General features: G+C 42.1%; 1 protein-coding gene across 2 annotated transcripts; it reads left to right on the top strand.

Moving 5' to 3' along the window:
* Positions 1-5,233: 5,233 nt before the first annotated feature.
* AMACR (alpha-methylacyl-CoA racemase) lies at positions 5,234-23,872 on the top strand. Of its 2 annotated transcripts, XM_061615994.1 has the most exons (6): positions 5,234-5,710; positions 7,490-7,633; positions 8,985-9,145; positions 10,807-10,993; positions 16,582-16,636; positions 22,352-22,417. In XM_061615994.1, the coding sequence occupies exons 1-5, from the start codon at positions 5,461-5,463 to the stop codon at positions 16,590-16,592; spliced, it is 753 nt and encodes a 250-aa protein (XP_061471978.1). In that variant the 5' UTR covers positions 5,234-5,460; the 3' UTR covers positions 16,593-16,636; positions 22,352-22,417. The 2 variants fall into 2 exon arrangements, with proteins under 2 accessions (XP_061471978.1, XP_061471969.1); XM_061615985.1 differs by lacking the exon at positions 16,582-16,636 and having other exon boundaries at positions 5,239-5,710; positions 22,352-23,872.
* Positions 23,873-23,941: the final 69 nt, after the last annotated feature.

Genomic DNA, 23,941 nt, shown 5'->3' with positions numbered 1-23,941 from the left:
TAAAAAGAAAGCTGAAAAACAAAGTCCAGAGGGTCACATCACTCGAAAATGCTTGGAAGTTGTTTAAAAACACTATATTAGAAGCTCAACTGGAGTGCATACCGCAGATCAGAAAAGGTACCGCCAGGGCCAAGAAGATGCCAGCATGGTTAACGAGCAAAGTCAAGGAAGCTCTTAGAGGCAAAAAGTCTTCCTTCAGAAAATGGAAGTCTTGTCCGAATGAAGAAAATAAAAAAGAACACAAACTCTGGCAAAAGAAATGCAAGAAGACAATAAGGGATGCTAAAAAAGAATTTGAGGAGCACATTGCTAAGAACATAAAAACCAACAACAAAAAATTCTATAAATACATTCAAAGCAGGAGACCATCTAGGGAGACGATTGGACCCTTGGATGATAAGGGAGTCAAAGGTGTACTAAAGAACGATAAGGAGATTGCAGAGAAGCTAAATGAATTCTTTGCATCTGTCTTCACAGTGGAAGATATAGGGCAGATCCCTGAACCTGAACTAACATTTGCAGGAAGGGATTCTGAGGAACTGAGACAAATAGTGGTAATGAGAGAGGAAGTTCTAAGCTTAATGGACAATATAAAAACTGACAAATCACTGGGCCCGGATGGCATCCACCCGAGAGTTCTCAAAGAACTCAAAGGTGAAATTGCTGATCTGCTAACTAAAATATGTAACTTGTCCCTCGGGTCCTCCTCCGTGCCTGAGGACTGGAAAGTAGCAAATGTAACACCAATCTTCAAAAAGGGATCCAGAGGGTATCCCGGAAATTACAGGCCAGTTAGCTTAACTTCTGTCCCTGGAAAACTGGTAGAAAGTATTATTAAAGCTAGATTAACTAAGCACACAGAAGAACAAGCCTTGCTGAAGCAGAGCCAGCATGGCTTCTGCAAGGGAAAGTCCTGTCTCAGTAACCTATTAGAATTCTTTGAGAGTGTCAACAAGCATATAGATAAAGGTGATCCAGTGGACATAGTGTACTTAGACTTTCAAAAAGCGTTTGACAAGGTACCTCACCAAAGGCTTCTGAGGAAGCTTAGCAGTCATGGAATAAGAGGAGAGGTCCTCTTGTGGATGAGGAATTGGTTAAGAAGCAGAAAGCAGAGAGTAGGAATAAACGGACAGTTCTCCCAATGGGGCTGTAGAAAGTGGAGTCCCTCAAGGATCGGTATTGGGACCTGTACTTTTCAACTTGTTCATTAATGACCTAGAATTAGGAGTGAGCAGTGAAGTGGCCAAGTTTGCTGACGACACTAAATTGTTCAGGGTTGTTAAAACAAAAAGGGATTGCGAAGAGCTCCAAAAAGCTCTCTCCAAACTGAGTGAATGGGCGGAAAAATGGCAAATGCAATTCAATATAAACAAGTGTAAAATTATGCATATTGGAGCAAAAAATCTTAATTTCACATATACGCTCATGGGGTCTGAACTGGCGGTGACCGACCAGGAGAGAGACCTCGGGGTTGTAGTGGACAGCACGATGAAAATGTCGACCCAGTGTGCGGCAGCTGTGAAAAAGGCAAATTCCATGCTAGCAATAATTAGGAAAGGTATTGAAAATAAAATAGCCGATATCATCATGCCGTTGTATAAATCTATGGTGCGGCCGCATTTGGAATACTGTGTACAGTTTTGGTCGCCTCATCTCAAAAAGGATATTATAGAGTTGGAAAAGGTTCAGAAGAGGGCAACCAGAATGATCAAGGGGATGGAGCGACTCCCTTACGAGGAAAGGTTACAGCATTTGGGGCTTTTTAGTTTAGAGAAAAGGTGGGTCAGAGGAGACATGATAGAAGTGTATAAAATTATGCATGGCATTGAGAAAATGGATAGAGAAAAGTTCTTCTCCCTCTCTCATAATACTAGAACTCGTGGACATTCAAAAAAGCTGAATGTTGGAAGATTCAGGACAGACAAAAGGAAGTACTTCTTTACTCAGCGCATAGTTAAACTATGGAATTTGCTCCCACAAGATGCAGTAATGGCCACCAGCTTGGATGGCTTTAAAAGAAGATTAGACAAATTCATGGAGGACAGGGCTATCAATGGCTACTAGCCATGATGGCTGTGCTCTGCCACCCTAGTCAGAGGCAGCATGCTTCTGAAAACCTGTTGCCGGAAGCCTCAGGAGGGGAGAGTGTTCTTGCACTCGGGTCCTGCTTGCGGGCTTCCCCCAGGCACCTGGTTGGCCACTGTGAGAACAGGATGCTGGACTAGATGGGCCACTGGCCTGATCCAGCAGGCTCTTCTTATGTTCTTATAGATGTAGAATTAAGTTTCATCGGTAGAACAGTCTTGGTGATTATGGGAGTAGGTTTTGCCTGGTTTGTAAAATGCCTCTGGACCGTTATACCATGACTGCTAAGCAGATTTATTGGCAATTAGCCAAACAGTTGTTGCAGGCGTCTTGAAGGTAAGTAGAACAGACGTGTTTAGTGAGGGGTTGTAAAGCTGTTCCACCTTCAGAATGTCGTTAGGCCATAAATCCATCAGACCTAGCGACTGGAGAGCGAAGGAAAGCAAGTGTTCTGAATCCTTAACACATATCAAACTCGCAAGAACTGCTTTGTGTATTATCAATAGTCATGACAATAAAGTAATAATACTGATGCAATTAGTACAGGTGTGACTAATGTTTGGTCATCCATCTAATGCTGTACTACAGCTCCTATCATGCTGGCTGAGGCTGATGGGAGTTAGAGTCCAACAACATTTGGAGGGCCACATGGGTTTCAGCTATAGCTGTTCCTGGACCTCAGTAACTTGGTCACAGACAGTAACACATGCACTGGTAGCCTCCCAATTGTAATGTGTTGTAGTGGGGCTACCCTTGAAGAAGGTCTGCCAGAGTATGTAGCTGCCAGAATGCTGAGCAATATGACTTATTGTAGCCTTATAACACAATTGTAATGAGATCTGAACTGACTGTATGTTAACGAGCCCCATTCAAGGTATTGTTGACATGTAAAGCCTTGAACAGTCTGCCCACTCCCTGTGACCTGCAGGAAAGGCTCTTCTGGAGGTCCTGCAAGTGACTGGTACGTGAGATGGTGACTTAGGGTAGGGCCTTTTCTGTTGTGACACTCCAGCTATGGAACTCCCATCTACTAGAAATACAGCAGTGCCTACATTGTATGGATGTCAATGTCAGCTGAAGATACATGTCTTCACCAAGGGAATGGTTGACTAGTGCCACCTGTTTGTAATTGAGTACTGCCTTCTGCTATAAGTTTGGCCTGGATTTAAATTTTGGTTTTACTTTGCTGTGCTGTGCTTTATTGTTTCAAGGGAAGGTTTTGTGTATAAACTTCATCATGAATGAATTCAGGACAGTTTATACACAAAACTGTAAATAAATTGAATGAATAAAATAAACACTCTTGGTTTTGCTTCCATAATAAACTCCTTGAGTTATCACATTGATAGTAGATGTTGAAATCGGCTTTTTCTTTAACTTTCAAGAAAATTAAGTTCTCTCAGATTCCTTCTCTGTAAAGTCTGAAACTGCTGCACTCTGCTCTATGTGGGACCCTGAAAATCTTAACCACCACAGATGCAGCCAGTCTTTAAAATAATTTATTTTTTAATTTTTAATTCTTCACTGTATAGCATCCCTCTCTCTCTTTTCCTCTCCCTCCCTCCAGCCAGAGTCCAGCCTCTTTCTCTCTCTCTCCAGCCAGCCTCTCTCTTTCTCTCCAGCCTCTCTCTCTCTCCTGCTCAGGGCCAGGCAGCGGTTGCTAGGAGACGACGTGCGCCTGCCAGCCTCAGCAGGAGTGCAGGCCGGCCAGGGCCGGCTCCTTCTTAGGCCCGGAGCAGGTTCCCCTGCTCCAGAAAGGGCGGCCAGCGTCTTCACCCCTCCTGCTGTGGGTGCCACTGGGCGGCAGCGGCCGCGATGGGGCTCAGGCTGGGGGCCCAATTCGCGGCCGCTGCCGGCCAGCCGCGGCGCCCACAGCAGGAGGGGTGAAGACGCCGGCCGCCCTTTCCAGAGCAGGGGAACCGGCTCCGGGGCCGGGCGCCTAAGGAGCCGGCCCAGCCTCGCTGCCACCGCCTCTTCATGGCTCAGGGGCTCCAGGCCGGCCGGTTCGGACGCCGTCTTCTAGCAACCGCTCCGTCCCAAGACTCCCGAGGGGGCTGCTGCTGGGGGGGGTCCCAGGGGCGGCGGCTGGACGGATCCCATGTCGGGACGTGGCAGCAGACGTAGCACGCGGGCCAGGAGGCTGCCCTCGCGACGCTCAGCCAGGCGGCTGCGGGCGGGGGCTACACGTCCAGCACCCCCCTCACCTGTAGTTGTGTGTGGGCGCTGGCTGGTGGTGGGCGGTGTGGTTGCTGCTGCAGCTGCCTGTGGTACCGCTCGCTAGCGGACAGGGGCTGCTGCTGGGGGGGGGGGTCCCTGGGGCAGCGGCTGCTCAAGTCAGAAGTCCTCCTTGTGCAGTCTCTACCGCGGCGGCAGCGTGCCTGTGTGTGACTGACAAAGGACGGGAACGCTGGGAAGGCGGCCCTCCACAGCCCAACGTATGCGTGCGTCAATCACGCATGCGTGGCTGAGGGGGCCAATGAAAAACCGGAGATCCACCTTTTTAAATAAAATTAATAGGAATGATATACGTAGGTTCATTAATTTCAGTAGGTCTACTCTAAGCGCTTAAATATAACCGTAGGTTCTACTATTCTCAATGGGGCTTACTCTTGGGTACATTGGACTACAGCGCTGTAGTGCATTTTAATCAGTTTACTCAGTAGAAAACTACTAAGCTCCCGTTAATGGACTTCGTACTTTTAGGTAAGTGTGCACAAGACTGCAGCCTCATTATCAAGCATTTCTAAACACGTGTACTCAGACGAAAGTCCCACTGAAGCGACCATCTATACAAGCTTGGCAGATTTGGCAACAAAAATGAACAAGAAATCAATAGATTTACTTTTATTTTCAGTCTAATATTATCCTTCACAGTCATGAGTTATTATTTTCACTATGTTCTCTCCTCGAAAAGTGACGTGCACGCCAAAATATTGGTTGTTTATTTCTATTAATTAATGTTATATGTTTATTTCTTTTTATTCCTCCACAATGATGTTCTGATGATTATACAAAGCCATTCTTCTTCTTTAAAATAGTAAAAATAGTTTTTTAAAAAAAATAAAGTCCCACTGAGGTCAACGAGGCTTACTCCCCGGTAAACGGGCACAGGATCGTAGCACACTGGCCGTAACCAAGATCTTTGGACTTCTCTGATTCCGGCCATGTAAACAGCAAGGAATCTCGCTCTCCCCAGCTCAGCCCTTTGGAACCGCCGCCTAGAACTCAGTCCACCCCAGGAGGAGGCGCCAAATCCGGCTCGGCTGGTCGGTGCAGAGACCCGCCTCGGAAAGTCGGCCTGCCTGCCTTCTTTCTCTCCGTTCTTGCCTAGGCCGCGTCAGTTCCCCGCACCGCCCGCCACTTTACGTCGCTATGGTGCTGCGCGGAGTGAGAGTGCTGGAGATGGCGGGCCTAGCACCGGCCCCGCTCTGCGGCCTGATTCTGGCCGACTTCGGGGCGCAAGTGGAGCGGGTAGACCGCTCGCCCCGCACGGCCATGGCTACGGACGTGCAAGGCCGGGGCAAACGGTCTCTGGCGCTGGACTTGAAACAGCCCGCGGGCGCCGCGACGCTGAGGAGACTCTGCCAGAAGGCAGATGTGCTTATCGAGCCCTTCCGACCAGGTGCCTGTCTGTTGCTCAAGAAGACGACGACGGCAAAGGAGAGCTGGGGGGCGTGGGGGCGTATCTCCTCCCCATAAGTAAAGCGAGGACCAGGGTGGGGGGATGTCGTTACCTTTTGGGATTTGAAGTGACATTTATGGGGAAGGATTAGCATGACAACGATGGGCTTGGGTGGGGGTGGTGAAGAGGCAGTGCGCTGAGGAAATTTACCTCAAGAGGTGCCAGAAAGGGGTAGATGGGTGTGAGTCTAGCTAGCGCTTCGAAACTTGGTTGGACTCCATCTCCCATCAGCCCCTGTCAGCATGGCCAGCGCTCAGGGATGATGGGAGCTGTAGTCCAGCAATAACTGGAGAGCCACTGTTCCCCTACCCTTGTCGCAGGGGCAAAAGGCAGGATGTAGCTGTTGCTCTGTCTACTGTTCTCGAATGGTCGCTCCCTTTTGTGTGTGTGTCTCACAGAACAACTTGTGCGGTGACGGTCCTTTTCTCACTCCCTGCCCACGCAAGGGAAAAACGCATGTGTCCCCTTTGCATGCCCCCTAGCGCAGACGTTCTCTGATGTGGCCTGTAGACATAGAACAGAAGAAATTGCTGTGGAATGTGGAAAGTGAAAATTCTTGTACTTCCTCCCAGTTCAATACGTGGGGAAAAAATCATGAAAAAATGCCAAATGAAAATTACTGAAAATGGATTCATTTAATACAGAATAAGTAAACCTGATTAACCTCTTTACAATGCCGACAGTGGCATAATCAGATACAATATAAAATGACAGCTCATTTTAAAATACTGTAGATCAACATACATAAAAAAGAAAAAAGGCAAATGGTTGCATTTATCTACAGATTTGCTATTCTAAAAAATTATAAATAAAGACAGTTTCCCAGTAAAATTAACTTATTTTTTTTTAAAGTAGCAACTCGAGTTAATTTTGGGCTTGGAATTTAACTGCATTAGGCATTCCTGCAGGATGTGAGTGGTCTACTTGAGTGAGCAGCTACTTTCACACTTAGAAAAATGTATGATGTGTTTATGGTAAATACTGGTTCTGTTCACTGAAGTAACCCCTGCAATCTTCTTTGTTTGTGTTTCAGATGTTAATTTACACACACACAAACCAGGAATGTATTTTTTAAAGTAATATTTGCACCAGCTCTTAGGTTGATAACATGAATAAACTGCTCCCTTGGATCAGTTTTTTTTTTTTTTTTTGGTGCATGCATATTTGGTTTTTCATCATACAAATGAATGCACATTGACTTCACATGTGACAGAGAAAGGGTGGAAAAGAGAACTTTAACTTGTACTTCCTCTCTGTCACTTTTGTGAAATGCCCAAAGGCACATAGACAGCAAGTAGGAAGTGAAAATGGTTCAGCTTCTTGTCTCCACTTTTTTTTTTTGTTATGTTTGCAGTTTAGCTTTTGTGGCTCTTCTCCTCTGGAGTTGTGCAAGCTTTCCATGCATCAAGAACATGTGTGTCTTCCCGTCAGAGAAGAAGGCACATGAATATTCCCATATGAACTTGTGGACAGACATAGAACCAGGAAGCAGAAAGCACTTGTGCATTTTGCTCTTCCTACATCAGTGTCATATTCAGAGTTGCACCAGGTTCATTTTCCCAAAAATGGATAAAACAAATATGCCATTAAACAGAGACAGAGCAAAATGGGACAGGCCAGTCACAAACTGTCAGGTGGCAATTCTGCCTTCCTGTTCAACATTTGTGGGTCTAGCTTTTAATTTTTATGTGAGTTGACTTATTTTATCTCCCTGTTCAGGTGTGATGGAAAAACTTGGTCTTGGTCCGGATATCCTTCTTCAGGATAATCCTAAACTCATCTATGCTAGGCTAACTGGATTTGGTCACACGGGAAAATATGCCAGATTGGCAGGTCATGATATCAACTTTTTGGCACTGTCAGGTACATTGCATAATTTAATTTTTATTTAAAAAAACAACAACACTTTTCTCCTATGTTAAATAATAATTAACTTGGTGGAGATTTGTGGTTAATATGGTTGAAATTAATTAGGGGGCGTGTTTGTGTGTACATGCATGCAGATGTGCTTGATTGTAATTCATCAATGATAAATGGTCTGCATTCGGCCACAATCATTTATTTTTATTTGGAAAATAAACCAGGTCTACAGTTCTGATACCAGCTTTTTGATATGTTGCTGTATAGTTTTGCTGTTAAGAGCTGACTTATGGACTTTGCTGTAAGGTCCGATAGATCTGAAGTTCATAATAATTTTTTGTGTATTTATTTGTGATACTTTTACAATATTGTGAACAGCTTAGATGTTTCTTTGAAGTAATCAGTGGTATATTAATTACATAAATAAATAAATTATTGAAATGATTGTTAACTCTTCCTGAAGATGGCTTGGAGTCTAATCACACTTATCTAGGAATACACCAGCATTCCAGTGGGACTGTTTCCAAGCAAACATTCATTGGATTGGATTGCTGATCAGCAATTGTTAAATTTGAGTAGATACTATCAAGAGTTGGTTATAATACTAGCAGCAGCAACAACAGAACTTTATTGCATATAGCCATAGGTCTTTGCAAAATACAAAAGGGTTTTACAATAAAAGTAGGGTTAAAACATCAGATAGGTTAAAATAGGCCAGAGTTTAAAAGAAATCACATGATGTTATAGGTCTTAATGTGGCTTGCTCGCAGCTTCTTGGTGGCCAGCACAAAATTAGCCATGGAAAGTGTTACTTGTTTAGCATGATCACCTAGGAGCTCCACTATCAACTCCCTGGAGCAATTGCCTGGGCGCAAGTGAATATATCGGGCCAAGAATTTCCTTCTGGGATCCTCGTATAGCGGGCAGTGAATACTAGCATTAAAATAACATTTTATTGAAAACAATTTGGAGTCTATTATTTAGAAAGCAAACTATAGTTGTTTATCAATCACATAAAAAGTTTCATTGTGAAGAATTCTTAAGCAGTTCTTTTGGCAAAGATCAATGCAAAGGATTTAGCTATAGTTCCCTCCTCTTTTCTGGAACAGCCTTATATAGGCATTTCTGGCATGCATTTTCCCCAGAAGTCCCTTTGCAAGGCCTCTACCCTAGTACAGTGGATTCAAAAGCCTAAGAATATGATTAGAGTTTGTTTGAACATTGATGAGCCTTTATATCTACATTTAGAAGACATTAGTATTGATTTCAGAATTTAAGACTACATTTTATTTTGGGGCGACATGGGGAAAATTAATTTAATTATTACATTGCATATATGTACTATTGTATATAGGTGTATTGTCAAAACTTGGCAGAAAAGATGACAATCCTTGTGCTCCTATCAATCTTCTGGCTGATTTTGCTGGCGGTGGTGTCATGTGCGCAATGGGCATCATTATGGCACTGTATGAACGTACAAAATCTGGCAAAGGGCAAATCATTGATGCAAGTATGGTAAGTTTTTTTTAAAAAAAAAACAGGCTACAGACTGTTAAAGAAAGGCAGGTGGAACTGTATGCACTTGGAATCAGTAGTCCTAAAACCTTCAGTTGATAGACACCTCTGTTTCAGCTGGATATGCGAGTTTCCTTTGTTGAATCAGATTGACTACCTGAACGTCTCTTCTCTTGATTTCTTGTGGCATCAAATTCTTTTGACATAATGTACATTTATATTTGTGTAGCTGTCCAACAACTAGGTATCAGTTCAGGCTTTCATTAGAGCTATTTCTGTAGGTAACATTCTTGCAGTAGCTTACTGCAGCTTCTAATTCCATCAGAAATCCTCTTTCTGGCACTTGCCAATGTTTATCTTTGTTTGCTAATTTTTCGACAAGGCAAAAGGTATGGAAGCTTCCTCATCTGTAGAAATAGTGCCTTTAACAGACCATAATCCCAGATGCTGGTGCATGTATCTGCTTAATGTATTACCATATTGGATATATTTGGGCAGGCACAAATAGCACTACCTGTTCTAGGACAGCCCCATCGTTAGGTATGGGGATTCTGAAGAGTTTGGATATATTTTGGGGAGGGGTATTATTAAATTTCTTTTGCTGTATTTTATTATTGTAAGCAGCTTTGGATGGGAATCGCCCATAAAAGCAGCCTATAAACATTTAAAAATAAATAAATCCATCATATTAGATATGGTTGGAGATACTGGGTCCAGCCGCATAATAGATTCAGACATTTTCAAGGTGGTGATGGAAACGAAGAGGTAATAAGAGACTCTGCTAGTCTTAATGGAAGGAATGACATGCATGTTCGGCTATGGCCAACTTTGGGCTATACCTGTACAAAGCCCCAGTAACTAGCTAAAATAGATACTTTAAAAACTGGAATTTCAATAATTTAGTCTCAAATATTTTTGTTACATAAGTGTTAAAAAGGAACAATTACATTGTAATGCACTAGGGAAGTTTTGGGAGCAGCAATAAAGCTTCGGGTTCCAGATAATGCCAAAGAATGTTCAACGTATTCTGAGTACTGGGTGAATGAAACAGGCAGCATGGAATATTCACAGACATTCTGCTCCGAAGGAAATAAGGCACTGGTTTGTCTGTAACTTAAACTCAGACTAATTTTCTTTTATTTATTTTTAAATAATTGTACCCTACTTCGATAAAATGGAACTAATCAGCGAACAATAAATAAAACAATAAATGTACTGCTAGTATTGCAGAACAATAAAACATGTTAGAATCGGCAAATTGTTAGACAATTTAAAAAACCAAGCTAATCTGAAAAAAATTAACAGTAAATACTGCCTTAAATCAGGCTTGGGGAACCCTTTTGGCCTGGCACCCACAGGTCAACTTTGACAAGTGAGCAGGACAATCCACCTGTCAATCACCTGGCATTATTGTGACATCAGATGATTGAAAGGTGAGTTGTCCCAACCGTCTGTCAAAGTCCCTCGCAGCACTTTCCAAGTGCCTGACAGTTCAGTGGAAGACTCAGCGGGAAGAAGAGGGAAGCAAAAAGAGGTTTGGTTTTATCAGTTTAGGATGTTTTACCTCAGAATATCTAGAAGAGAAATGCCTTTATTCCTATTAATATTATTTTGTCATATAATGTTACAATGTGGGGTCCCCCCCATTTTTATCTTTTAAGGTAGAAGGTACAGCATACCTAAGCTCTTTTCTGTGGAAATCACAAAACCTTGGCCTTTGGAACAGACCTCGTGGTGAGAACCTTCTGGACAGTGGTGCCCCTTTTTATGAAACATATAAGACCTCAGATGGGAAATTCATGGCTGTTGGTGCAATTGAACCACAGTTCTATGAGCAGTTCATCAATGGTAAGTTAACAAGAGGAGTGGTTTTAAGAAAGAAAGAAGGTTTTGTGTACCATGAGTTTTAAACAGATGTGCAAATATTATTAGTAATTTTTGTAGCATTTTAAAGATGGCAAAGTAATTTTCAGGTTCATCTCCATTGTCTGCACAACATATACTATTCCCATTTTACAGATGGAGGGAACTGAGCCTTGAAAAACAGATTTTCCCAAGACCACGCAATGAATTTATTGCAGCTGTGTTAGCTCAGGTTCAAGCCCTAGAACTTTTTTTTAATCGGTTGAACTACTGTGACTGAGTTTGTAGGTTTCCCAGGCAAGTGAGAGCTTTGTCTAGGTAACCATTTTTTAAATTATTGAAAGGTTCCTATAAACTTGTACTTACATTTTTTAAAAAAAGTTTGTAGACCTTATGAATATGGAGAAAATCCACAAAACAGGTTTTTTTCCGTAAGTCGCTTTGAGTTCCTTTTGGGGAAAAAATGACTAATAAATATTATTAATAAAATAATAAATAAAAAACAGGACTGCACAGCATGCCTTATACAACTAGTGCAGCAACAATAAATACAGACCTACTGCAAACATCGACCATCCTGAAATGCTATGGGAAACCATTGCTTGCTTATAAAGGAAAGCCCTTTTGGGAAAGTATTGGAACTTTATAGATCATTAAAGCATATAAACAGACCAGCAGTGTACAGAAGGAAAATTAACAAGACCATCCTTACAGGATTACAGTCTACATCATTTTGGTAGTTTCTGCATTTGATAGTTGGGGTGGGAGTGCTTGCTTTTAATTACACCCTCTGCTCTAGAAATGATCCTGGTACAGTATAAAGGAATTTGCAAGTAAACTTATTCCCCACCTGCCCTGTGCAAAAAAGAAAAAGAAAGATTACTTTTAAAAAGTTGTATGATGTAAATGGCCAAGTTTCAGGCCAGCCTATAATACAGTGGTGGGAAACCTCCTGCTCCTGGGCCTAATTGTACTTGCCAGGCTTCAAATGCTGGTCTGTCAGGCCATTTTGGATCAGCCATGCCCACTTTTCCTGGACCTGATGTTGTATATGATGTGAGGCACAGGAAAGTACAAGCTGTGGCTAAAAGGAATAAAAATTGGGAGTGCACTTAGATGTCACATTTGGAGTATCTTGTTTGGTTATGAGAACACAAGTTTTTTTGTTTTTTAAGTTCACTTGAAATAATTGCATAGGTGTTCACATCTCTTGTCTGTAGGACAGGGACGGAGAATGTTATTTCCTTAAGGGCCACATTCCCTAGGTGGTAGTTGGGAGTTGCATGCCAACAGTGGTTGGGGTTGGAGCCTTCTCATAGTTACTGTCTGTCTGTCGCACACATACCATTCATCCATCCTCCTTGCACTCTCTCTTATAAATCTCCCATCCCTTCATTTACTTACACTTCCATTCTCTTTCTCTTCTTCCCTTCCTTCCTGCTGTCTGCTTTCTTAACCTAAATCCCTCCATGCACAGCAATTAGGCTTAGGAAAAAAGCTTGCAATATTGCCAAGGGAACCTCCCCCCCCCCGCTAAATCTAATTACTGTGGGGGTGGGGTTCTTTGGATCGCAGTGTGTGGGAAGTGTTAATCTTTTCCTAGCTGCCATCTTAGAATAAAAAATCCTTCCATATGGGAATTAGGCTTAGGGGAAAAGAGCTTGCAGGGGTGCCAGTGCAAGCTTATTTCCAAATTCCTGTGGTGAGGGCAGACTGAACAGGGAAAGCTTCAGGCCAGCAGTTAACAGTCCCTGCTCTGGATGGTAAATGAGCTTGAATGTGAACAATTGTCGTATTGAAAGCACTGACATTGGTATGTGTAAGGGTTAACTAGGCCGGGTAATCGGGAACAGCAATTCAGAACACCAACAGAGAAAGACGCAACTCAGTTTTATTGATTACTGGTACACTGCACTGGCCTGCAAGGCTACAGTACAATACAAAATGTTTGCCCACAAGACTCCAACCAGAACCAGGGGATATAATTACGGAACAATGATAGCTCGCTGCAACTAACTCGACACCTTCAGCAAAGGCCAGTCCTCTAATCCATGGGAGGAACAAAACGTGGACTTTTCCAGTCTGTTCAGGGCATGGCTTCACTAATGGAACAGGCAGACTGTGCTCCCCAAAACAAATTGAAGTTGGCAATCAATTTTGTCAGTCCTGGAAAAGGGGAGGGCTAAAATAGAACCAGGAGGGCAATTAATGCTACAGAAGCCTATATGAAATTTAAAGCAGTCCGGGAGTCCTGTGGCACCTTAAAAACAAACAAAACCAGGGCAATCCTAATAATGTCTACTCAGAAGTAGGTCTTATTGAACTCAGTGGGGCTAACGTCCATGTAAGTAGGGTTAGGATTGCAGCTTAACACATTTATACGTATGATTTCTGTAAGCAAGATCTTGCTTCATGTGTCTGTTGAACTGCGCAAACGCTGGATATTATATTTGCGTGGTGTACATAATAAGACAAACATAATAATGCTTAGCATTTGTATAGCACATTTCAAGTGTTCAGAGTGCTTTGTGTTCAGTGTCTTAGTAATTCTTTCAACAACCCTGCAAGGTAGCCCAGTCTTATTATCCCCATATATGGATAAGGCATAGGGTCCTTGTCTTAAATCAACACAGTTGAAGTTAACTGTGTCATATAGATCTCACTTAGAGGTGTCTCTTTGTTATGTGTTCCTTTTATACTGTTTTCGGCAAACCCAGTATACAGACATGCAAGCTACTCTCTATGCCAGTGGTTTTCAAACTTTAGGTCCCCAGATGTTGTTGGACTACAACTCCCATGATCCCTCGACCAATGGCTAAGTTGGCTGGGGATGGTGGGAGTTGTAGTCCAAGAACATCTGGGGACCCAAGGTTGAAGAACAGCGTTCTGTGCTATCCTGCGGTACTGAGGTCATCCATGCAGATAGTGATGTCAGCAAGCCAATCCAGTGATGTCAGTGCACCAACATAGTAAATTCAGCAGAACAATTCATGAATCCTAATCAATGAGTTTACAAAAGTTTAACACCATGTCCTGCGACTATGATTATATTTAGATCTGGACCAACATCTTTAGCAAGATGTCTTGTTCCACTTCCTCATGTGCTTTGTTTTTCAGGCTCTCTCTTCATGCTTGCATGCCTATTTATTAATTTATTTTTAATAGATTTTTACCCTTCTTTCTCCCAAAGGAGACAGTAAACAAAACAATACAATTTAAAAAAATAAATAAGCAATCTAAATATCCTCACAACTAATGATTTTAAAGGTAGCAAAAATAATTCTGTCACTGAATCCTTGCACGAACAGTAATGTTCTTAAATTCTTCCTAAACGTTAATAATGAATGAGATGGACAAGCACTCTTCACCAGGGGGAGAGCATTCCATAAGTGGGGTACCATTACCGAGAAGACTCTGTTTTGAGTCAGCACAAGTTAGGTGGCATCAAGCATCAGAATCACCAACAGTGCATCTACTGGTTGATATTAGGGAAGGTGATCTAGGTACTTGGGTCCCAGGCTGCTTGGGGCTTTGTATGGTAGTACTAACACCTTGAATTGGGCCCAGTAACTCACTGGCAGCCAGTGCAGCACTTTCAGGACCATCGACACATGGTCTTATTCAGCTTCCTCATTCACAAACCTGGCAGCTGCATTCTAGACTCGCTGCTGCTGCTGTACTGTCTTCAAGGGGAGCCCTAGGTGTAGCCTGATACAGTTGTCCAGATCAGAGGTTGTTAGAGCATGGGCTGATGAGGCCAGGCTATCCCAGTCCATGCAGCTGTAGCTGCTGAACCTGTCTAAGTTGAACATAAGCACTGCTAGCTACAGAATCCACTTGTGACTCCAGTGACTGAAATAAGGGAGTACTTCCAGACTATGAACCTGGCCAGGGACAGTACAACACCTCCCAGAATAGGTTGTCCACATAATTCCCAGATATGACAATACCCTACCCACAGCACCTCCATCTTTTCAGGATTCAGTTTTACTTTATTGGCCACCATCCAACAACATCTTTTTCAGCCACCCCTTATTCAGATGGAATGGCAGTCATACTGATGATACCATGTTTCCTATCCCTGGATGGCAGCTCCCAATGATTTCATATAGATGCTGTATAGTGTAGGAGTCAGAATAGACCCCTGCGGGACCCCACAGCCCAAAAGCTGTGGGGCCATGCAGTATCCCAGTAGCACTACCCAGTAGCAGATAGGAGTGGAACCATTGTACTACATATCCATGGCCACCTGTTAAATGTCATCAGTGGTTATGTTTATATATATATATATATATATATATATATATATATATATATATATATATATATATATATATATGTTTGTTTCATCACATCAGCAAATATTCATCCAGTTCAAGTCCTGATCCACTGACAAAGACTTTTTTTGCTACACTGTGTGCACAAACATCATTTGCTAGACTGTGCAGCCCTTAAAACCAGACTGCTAATGTCATCAGTGGTTAAGTTATATTTATTTCATCACATCAGCAGATGTTCATTTCCCCCCCAAGTCTTGATCTCCTAATAAACACTTTTTGGTACACCATGTGAGCAAAGAGCATTTCCTACTCAGCGCAGCCCTTACAGCCAGATTCTTCTCAGTCAGATTCCTGTCTTCTATGGAGGCCTAGACCTTCAGTCTCATTTTGTGAATTTACAAGGATTTAGCACAGTGAGGAGCAGAGCCTGGCTGGGAGTCCAGAGTCTGTGAGTTCAAATCCCTGCTCGTGTCTCCTGGGTGTCAAGGGCCAGCTAAAGATCACCCACACAGGGAGTGGCTCAGGGGTTACGTGCCCTGCCACCTGTGCAGCCATGGACAAGCTGCATAGTCCAAAGGAGCCCAGTTGCCCCCCAGCTGGTAGTTGCAGACAAGGAAGGGGCTGGCTTGTGCAGCTGTGGCAAGCTGAGCAGGCCCTAGCCGGCTGGGGAGGACTAGCTTCAGAGGGAGGCAATGGTAAACCTCCTCTGAATACTGCTTACCATGAAATCCCTATGCATAGGGTAGCCATAAGTTGGGATCAACTTGAAGGCAGTCCAATGGGTCAATGGACAATTGAGCAGAGAACACCCATTAGGAGGAGCTCAGTAGGCCAAGTTGAAATGGGCCTACCTGAATACACTCCTCTGCTTCTGAATCAGGAGAGAGTGTTCCAGGAAACAAATAAAGGAGGCAAGGAGAAGGAAATGATGCCAGATTTGCAGGCAGTCACGGGGTTTCAGTCCAGGGATTTCTGTTTACAGATAGTTCTCTTGCATGTTAATATTCAGCACGTAACACCATACCTGCACAGATTCACAATGTTCTTAAATGGAAACAATGTGGATCTGATGCTAGTTCCACCTCTCACAAATTCTTGCCAAAATACACATTTAGACCTGGGACTAGCTTTGCTCCAGGATATTTGCTTTCATAAAGAATACTGGTAATTTAGGTCAATATTTCAGCATGTACATTCCATTTTTCTCTCCCACCTCTAATGCTAAGATGAAAAACTTGACTACCCCATTTCATTTGTCTTGTCTATTTTCAGTCATTATTCTTTTTATCATAGAACTGTCTTAAATGAAGTTGCTCTTATCCACAAAGTGGTGGCAAGGGTGATAGAGGTATGATTGCTAATATTTGATTTACTTATTTGAAATGTTTATATCTCACATTTCAATTTAAAAAAGTTCTCTAAGGTGGCATCACGTCTGTGGTAGCTGGTTCTCTAAAGCAAACTCAAGGATGGTCAAGTCTCGCACATAGCAAACAGGCTTATTCAAAAACAAGCAAGTACAAACACAAGCAGATACAGAAAAAACATAGACCAAACCACTTGGCTGACTAAATATTTTTCACCTGTGCTGGCAAGCAGTTCATAGATTTTAGAGGGACATTACGCTACAACTTCAGTATAATAGCATAATAAAACAACAGTGCAGTCATGGCCCCAGCAGCAATAAAACATCAGCTGATGAAGGTTATGTAGTCCACAACAATTTATCTGCTGCTCTAAAGCCTGGATTGTAAATGTGGGGTGTTTTTCCTATGGGATTGAAATATTCTTTGACCACAGGTAACCTCTTTCCACTTACCATCTTCCAACATCTGTGAAGCCATTATAAAAAGAAATAATAATAATAATAATAAAATTTTATTTCTAAGTCACCTATCTGGCCGAATTAACAGCCACTCTAGGTGACGTACAGAAAATTAAAATATAACATATAAATACAAATACAACATCAGACTCTACTTAATCTAAACCCACCCACATCTTTACAGAATAAAACTAGATTACCCAAAAGTCCCGTAGGCCCGCCTAAACAACCAGGTTTTCAATTCTCGGCGGAAACCTACCAGGGAGGGGGCATGGTGAAGGTCACATGGCAGAGAATTCCAGAGGGTGGGGGCCACAATCGAAAATGCCCTCTCTCTGGTCCGCACCAGCCTAGCTGTTTTAACTGGCGGGACCGAGAGAAGGTCTTGTGAGGCTGATCTCGTCAGGCGGCATATTTGATGATGCTGGAGGCGCTCCTTTAGATAAACTGGACCGAAACCGTGTAGGGCTTTAAAGGTTAACACCAACACCTTTAATAAAAATTAAAGCTAGAGGTTCAGAGCCTCTGAATCATTTATTTTAATTTTAACTGTGGAACACTGCAGTGGTTATTGGCCAATAAATGTGTCATATTAAAATTATTTCATGTGTCATTTTACTGTAGCACTTTACAACAAACCTGACAATAGATTCTGCCAGATTTCCTTCCACTGTAATCTGTATGTATAATTTCATAAAGGAATAATCATATTTATATAGTGTCATGTAGGACATGTTGTTTTATTTAAAGCTAAAAACGAATTTACTCTATTAAAGCTCTCAATTTTAATATCCTCATAACAAAAACTAGGACTTTGGGTCAGAGGTATTTCATGTCCTACAATATATGTCCATGGATATAATTTCCTGCTATCTGTTTGCATTCTGTTCAGTAAAGCAGTAAAACTGATTGATACATATGGAAATGTACCCAGTGGATTTATTATAGAGTAGGTTCCTTTTCCTTTGAGAGAACCTAAATTCACTGTGGGAGGCCAGCTGTGCAAATCCTGTAGCATGCACATCTCCTATTAACTATGTGGATTGCTAGCAGAATAGAGAACTGTGAAGCTTCCTACATGTTTAGACTATGGGGGTCAGAATTGTTGCACAAATTGCAATCCAATACATGTCTACTCTGCAATCCAATACATGTCTACTCAGAAGTAAGCTCCATTGGGTTCAATGGGACTTACTCCCAGGTAAGTGTGTATTGGATTGCAGCCCTAGTCTGTAAAATCAGAACCATCAGGGCATGCTGGAAATTTCTTCAAAGGCAAAAGCCAAAGTCTGAAGTCCAGGAAGCATCTCCTTTCTTCTGCCTGCTTGTTCTGCAGCTTTAGCTGTTTATTTTCTAGGATAAAAGTTTGGGAACAGGACAGAAGGCTGGTTCACACGGCAGCTTAAGTTCATAGTAAATACGCACCTTTTGCCATCGCAATAGCTTTGCAAGGTTTACACTCCCCAGCTTCCAATACGTTTATTTTTACTTTCAATTCACATGACGTTCCTCTGGAAAGGGTAGTATCTCTGTTTCCTTGTGGCCCTGCCCCCAAATTTGTGTGTTTACTCCCTCTGGAGTATTGCCAATGGAGAAGGGGAGGGTTTTTTTCCCATTGTCAATTGCACACTGAACTGGGAAGAGCATTGGGGGGAGGAACCATCCCTTTTCAAAGTATTTATGAAATGCAGCAGAAGCATGTGTGTGCGCATGTGTGCATGTGTGCCTTCTGCAGCCTCAAGCGACTACCCGGTCCTTATTTACTCAGAAGTAAGCCTCAACAGTGCTTACCCTCTGCTCGGGGCTCATCACTGATAACCATAGAGAGGTTCCTCCTGTCAGATAGACAGTCAAAGTTGATAGTTGTTCTGCACTCTGGACTCCCCCAAAGTCATTACTACCCTTCTCACTCTCTCCCCCACATTGCAACTTCTACAGAGAGAAATCTCTTACATGTTTACTCCCTCTTGAGTATCGATTTTGCTATTGAAGAGAGAGGGGAAGGGTTTTTTTTTTTTGTCAGTGTCATTGTTTCTTGTCAATTACATGCCTCTGGGAAGCCTGGAGGGGGGGAATTGACATGAAAGGTGTGGGGAATGAGTGAAAGTGAAGCAGGGCAGCTTTGCAGGTGGCAGAGAGACAGGGAGCCTTCTTTCATTCCTGCTCCTGATAGTGAACTAGGGTATTCCTCTCACATTTGTTTTTTTTTAATCTACTATTTTGCGATCAAACATAAAATCAAATGTTAAACGAATAATATCAAGAATAGATAACTTTGGTCAAGCTGAAATGGGTCAACCAGAGAGAATTCTGGGAGCCTGTGGATCCCTGGGACACCCTACTGAGGGAGATCCGTGGCTCAGCACCATACAGACAATTTGCAACATTGCAAGAAGATCCAACTGAACCTTAGCTATTATCCCTTATCAGCTTCCTGAGATCAAAAGTCAGGAAGAGGGGGTGTTGTAGATCAGGACCCCTGGGTGGAGCTGTCTGGCCCCCTTATCTTCAAAGGCTTCAAAGGAGTGGATCACAGCAGGGGTGGAATATAGCTATTTGCCTCCCCCCTCCCTGTGGATTGGTAAACTCCATAAAAATGAAGCATATTCCTTCAGTTGTTGCTCCGTGTTTCCATCTACTCTACTCGCCTAAAGCTTTACAGAAAAGAAAAGCCGTTTGGGGACCAGGCTATTCTACTGTGAGTATAGGATCTTAGCTTAGCAAGCTCTTTGTTATATTCTTTGTCTGTATTGAACCTCTCACCTTTGTTATGCCAATGTATCTCTTGTAGCCCAGCTGGGGGCAATTGGCTTTAAGGAAACAATTGCTGCTCTCTTTTTGTATATACCTTTCTTTTCTTTTAAATAAACTACTCTTTTATAGATGGTGTGTATTGACTTGAAACTAATGATTCTACATCTAGTCCTTGATCGCTGAACGCTACTGATCACTGTTGATTAATGTGGGTTAATACCCTTGGAACTCACGTAGCTCTCTGAGATCCCCTTGCTCAGAGAATGGAGCTGGAAAGAGGGGTGGTGGCAGTTCTACCTTTGATTTAATCCTGAAAGAGGGATAGTTTGCCTCAGAAGCAGAGACCCAAAGGTGTTGCGACTGTTCTCAGAAGCAAAGAACCCCCCTTGGGGTGCTGAGGGCAAGGGACCCCAGGGGGACAATTCTTTGACAAATAATATTTCCACAATGGCAATTTTACATATTACATGCAATATTACACAAACAAAGTTTAGAGGAGGTTTTTAACTGAGCTTCCTTGGGCTGAAAAGCCTCTTTTCCTGCCCAACAGCTGATGGGGATGAGAGGGGGAATTAAAAATCAGAGACCATAAGGAAGGGGAAATTAGGTTCTCTCCCTCCAGGCAGACAGATCTCTGTGTGTGTGTGCGGGGGGGGGGAGGAGTGAGAGAGAGTGCACACACTAAGTTGTGTTCTTTTCCTCCCAGCCTGAAACAACCCAGATGTTTATTTTGCTTGCACTTGAGGGGGGGCATTAACATTGCCCTTTTGCACACACACAAACCTGTGTTAACGTTACGGGGGGAAGTGAAGGGGCGGAAAGGAAGGCTAGAGCTGTGGAAGTGGCCGGCTAAGCAGACAGAAATGAAATGGAGTTGATGTGGAGTTTGTGCAAGTTACGATCCACCCCCACCCCCAGCAGGAAACATCGGAATAAGGCGACTACATGAGCGGGATGCAGTGAAGCAGAGGAATTTTTTCCCTTACTATTCGGATTTTCAGTGGATTGGTTTGACTCGCTTTTAAAGGGAAATGCAGTGGCTCGCCTTCCCTTTCCAAAAAACATAAAGCAATTGCTGCAAATTAAAAGGGAATGCAGCCAGCCTCGATAGCACATTAAATTGCCATGTGAAGGAGCCCAGAGACAGAGATTAGTCAGGGTGTCTGTTTGTACTATTTTGTATATTTTGCTTATTGATGCTGTGTTCTCATCTCAGCAAGGGGAAGTTTTGGCTAGGATCCTTCTGAATTTTGCTTCTTCGTTTCCCAAAGATGCTCAAAAATACATTACTACTGCTTGGAGTTGTACTTAATTCCCAGTACCCTGTCAGCTTTGTTCGGGACAAGTTGGAATAACAACTCAAGCTCACTTGATTAGTTTACACACTCAAGAGTTGCATAAGAGTATGAAGGTTGAAAGAGAGTCAACAAACACTACAAAGTTAGGCCTCTCTTGCTTTACTGTTCATCCAAGGATAGAGTAGTGTGTGTAAAACAGTGTAAGTTGCTTTCTACTGAGACAAATCAATGGTCCATCTAGTCCAGTATCGCCTATTCTGACTGGTAGCAGCTGTTTAGGGTCTCAAGGGTCTTTCCAATCATGTCCTTCCTGATCCTTTTAACGGGAGATGCTGGAGTTTGAACCTGGGACCTTCTGGATGCAAAGCAGAAGCTACATCTCTAAATAAGTGATCATATAAACCAGTGATTCTCAATCGGTGCGCCCTAAGAGATGGCTAGGTATGCCACAAATGTTATGAAAGTATATTTTAAAAATGAGAAGAAACCCATTTGTATAGGCTAAGTTTCTATAGTTTAAGTTATTTTTATTCATAGTTTAAAATATATTAATATATTTTTAATTTTGTACATGAAGTGCGCCAGAAATTTTTTATATGTTTCACAGTGCGCCGCGAACCAAAAAAGTTTGAGAACCACTGATATAAACAATAATAGAATGGATATGGCATAAATCGTCATTTGCCAGAGTTAACTTCGTCAGCTGAATCATCTTGCATCTGATAAAGCTGAACTTTGCCTACAAGCACTCATGTCACAATCAATGTATATGTTTTTAAGGTACCACTGTTTTTACCACTATAGACTTGCATGGTTACACTTTGGAAACAGCAGAGCTGATCTTCCTGGAGGGTGGCATCCACAGTTTCCCAGAGGAACACAGTGATTTATGGGCGAACCAGGATATTCAACAATTCTAGCGTTCCTTCTTTGATTAGGAAGCCACTGTTGAGATAATGATTTCTGAGTCATGATTGCATAAGTAAGTTTGTGAATTAGCATATTGATAGGGATGTGTGTGTTATAGGTAAAACATGCAGCGTGTGGATATAACCTGTTGTATACATATTCCTGTTGTCCTCCCTTTTTAATCTATGACCTTTATACAATTCCTGGTTGTTACTAATAAATAATTTTTTTTGCTAAACTCAGTGAATTTAATGATCCATTTTTTTTATCTCTTCAGGTCTGGGGCTGGATTCTCATAAACTTCCCAGTCAAATGAGTTTCTCTGACTGGCCTGAAATGAAGACGATGTTTGCAGATGTATTTGCAAAGAAAACCCAAGCAGAATGGTGTGAAATCTTTGATAATGTGGATGCCTGTGTGACAGCAGTTTTGACTTTTGATGCTGCTGCCTCACATCCACATAACAAAGAACGTGGTTCTTTTCTTAAAAATGACCAGGGGGAGATAAGTCCTAGACCGTCTCCACTTCTTTCTAGGACCCCAGCTATCCCTTCTTCCAAAAGGGACCCATTTATAGGAGAGCACACTGAAGATATCCTCTTGGAGTATGGTTTCTCTAAAGAAGAGGTTTCACAGCTCCATTCTCTTAAAGTAATTGAATTCAATAAGCCTAAAGCTAATTTATAATAACTCTACAAATCAAAGAGTCCTACACTGGCATGTTATATTTTTAACCCCATTTGTGCTGTATTCTTAGCAAGGGAAAGTTTTGTACAGTATCCTCTGTATTTTCATTTTCTTTCCCAGAGGATGTTTGGAATGGTAGTAAATTCCCCAATATCTTTCAGCTAATTATGCTTGGAAGGTTTTCTCTCTTTTCTGCTAACGCCGTTTGAGAGCCATGCATTTAAGTTTGAGAAATGAACACTAGCCAGACAAGATGTATATTGATCTACGTGGATCATCATTCAATACTTACGCTGAGAAACACACTAATGCAAATATAGGTGCAGCTTGTCCTGATGTTCTCCAGTGTGGATGATCAGTAGGTCTGTGTATTAATCACATGAAGAAATTACTAATACCAAATTTAGGCAGATTCTGCTGCTGTGCAAAGAATAACAGGAATAAAAGGATGAAGAACATTTTTCACAGAACCATGCTACCTTGAAAACTCACACTCTTGAAAGAGTTTTCAGAAATTCCTTAAAGGTTTTTGCTTACAATACAAGGATTAAAAACCCTTCATTACTTCCTTCAATAAGCTTCTAGCAAGCAGGTAGTGTTATTTTCAAAACATTATGTCTATGGAGTAGTGGGGAAAAAGGGCATTCCTCTCTGCCTATAACAGAGTCCCAGATGCTGATGGGACCTGAGTGCTGGTTCATTCTCTCCTCCCCCCTCAAACATAATTTTATGCTTATATGGTGTACACAAATGGTGTGCACAAAAAGCTTATTTTGTATTAGTATTTGCCGTATGGAATAAGAATATTATTGAATTGCAATTTGGTGAAATTGTTACTGTTTTAATTAATGATCACAGTGAAGGATTTGAGTCCTGTTAATCTGGTCTTATCCTTTCGATTTTGTGTTTGCAATTTGTTGTATCATTTTGTTGCGGCTTAAAGCCAAAACCAAACAAATATTTTAAAATTGCATGTTCTGTAAATTAACTATTGGGATGTTATCATCCTTTAGTTTGTAATTTATACTGTAATGATCTAAAGACAAGTGGTTTTCAAAAACGGTATTAACACATTTTTAAAAAAATCTTATGAATAAAAGTGTGAAATTAATTCCCAGTGTGGAAACTGTATTTTTTATTATTATTGCAGAATATTGTATACTTGTATTTAAGCTTGGCC

The sequence above is a fragment of the Rhineura floridana genome, chromosome 1 (assembly GCF_030035675.1).
Source record: "Rhineura floridana isolate rRhiFlo1 chromosome 1, rRhiFlo1.hap2, whole genome shotgun sequence".
Lineage (NCBI taxonomy): Eukaryota > Metazoa > Chordata > Lepidosauria > Squamata > Rhineuridae > Rhineura > Rhineura floridana.
Note: the sequence above shows the minus strand (reverse complement) of the source record. Positions and strands in the feature narration are given on the sequence as shown.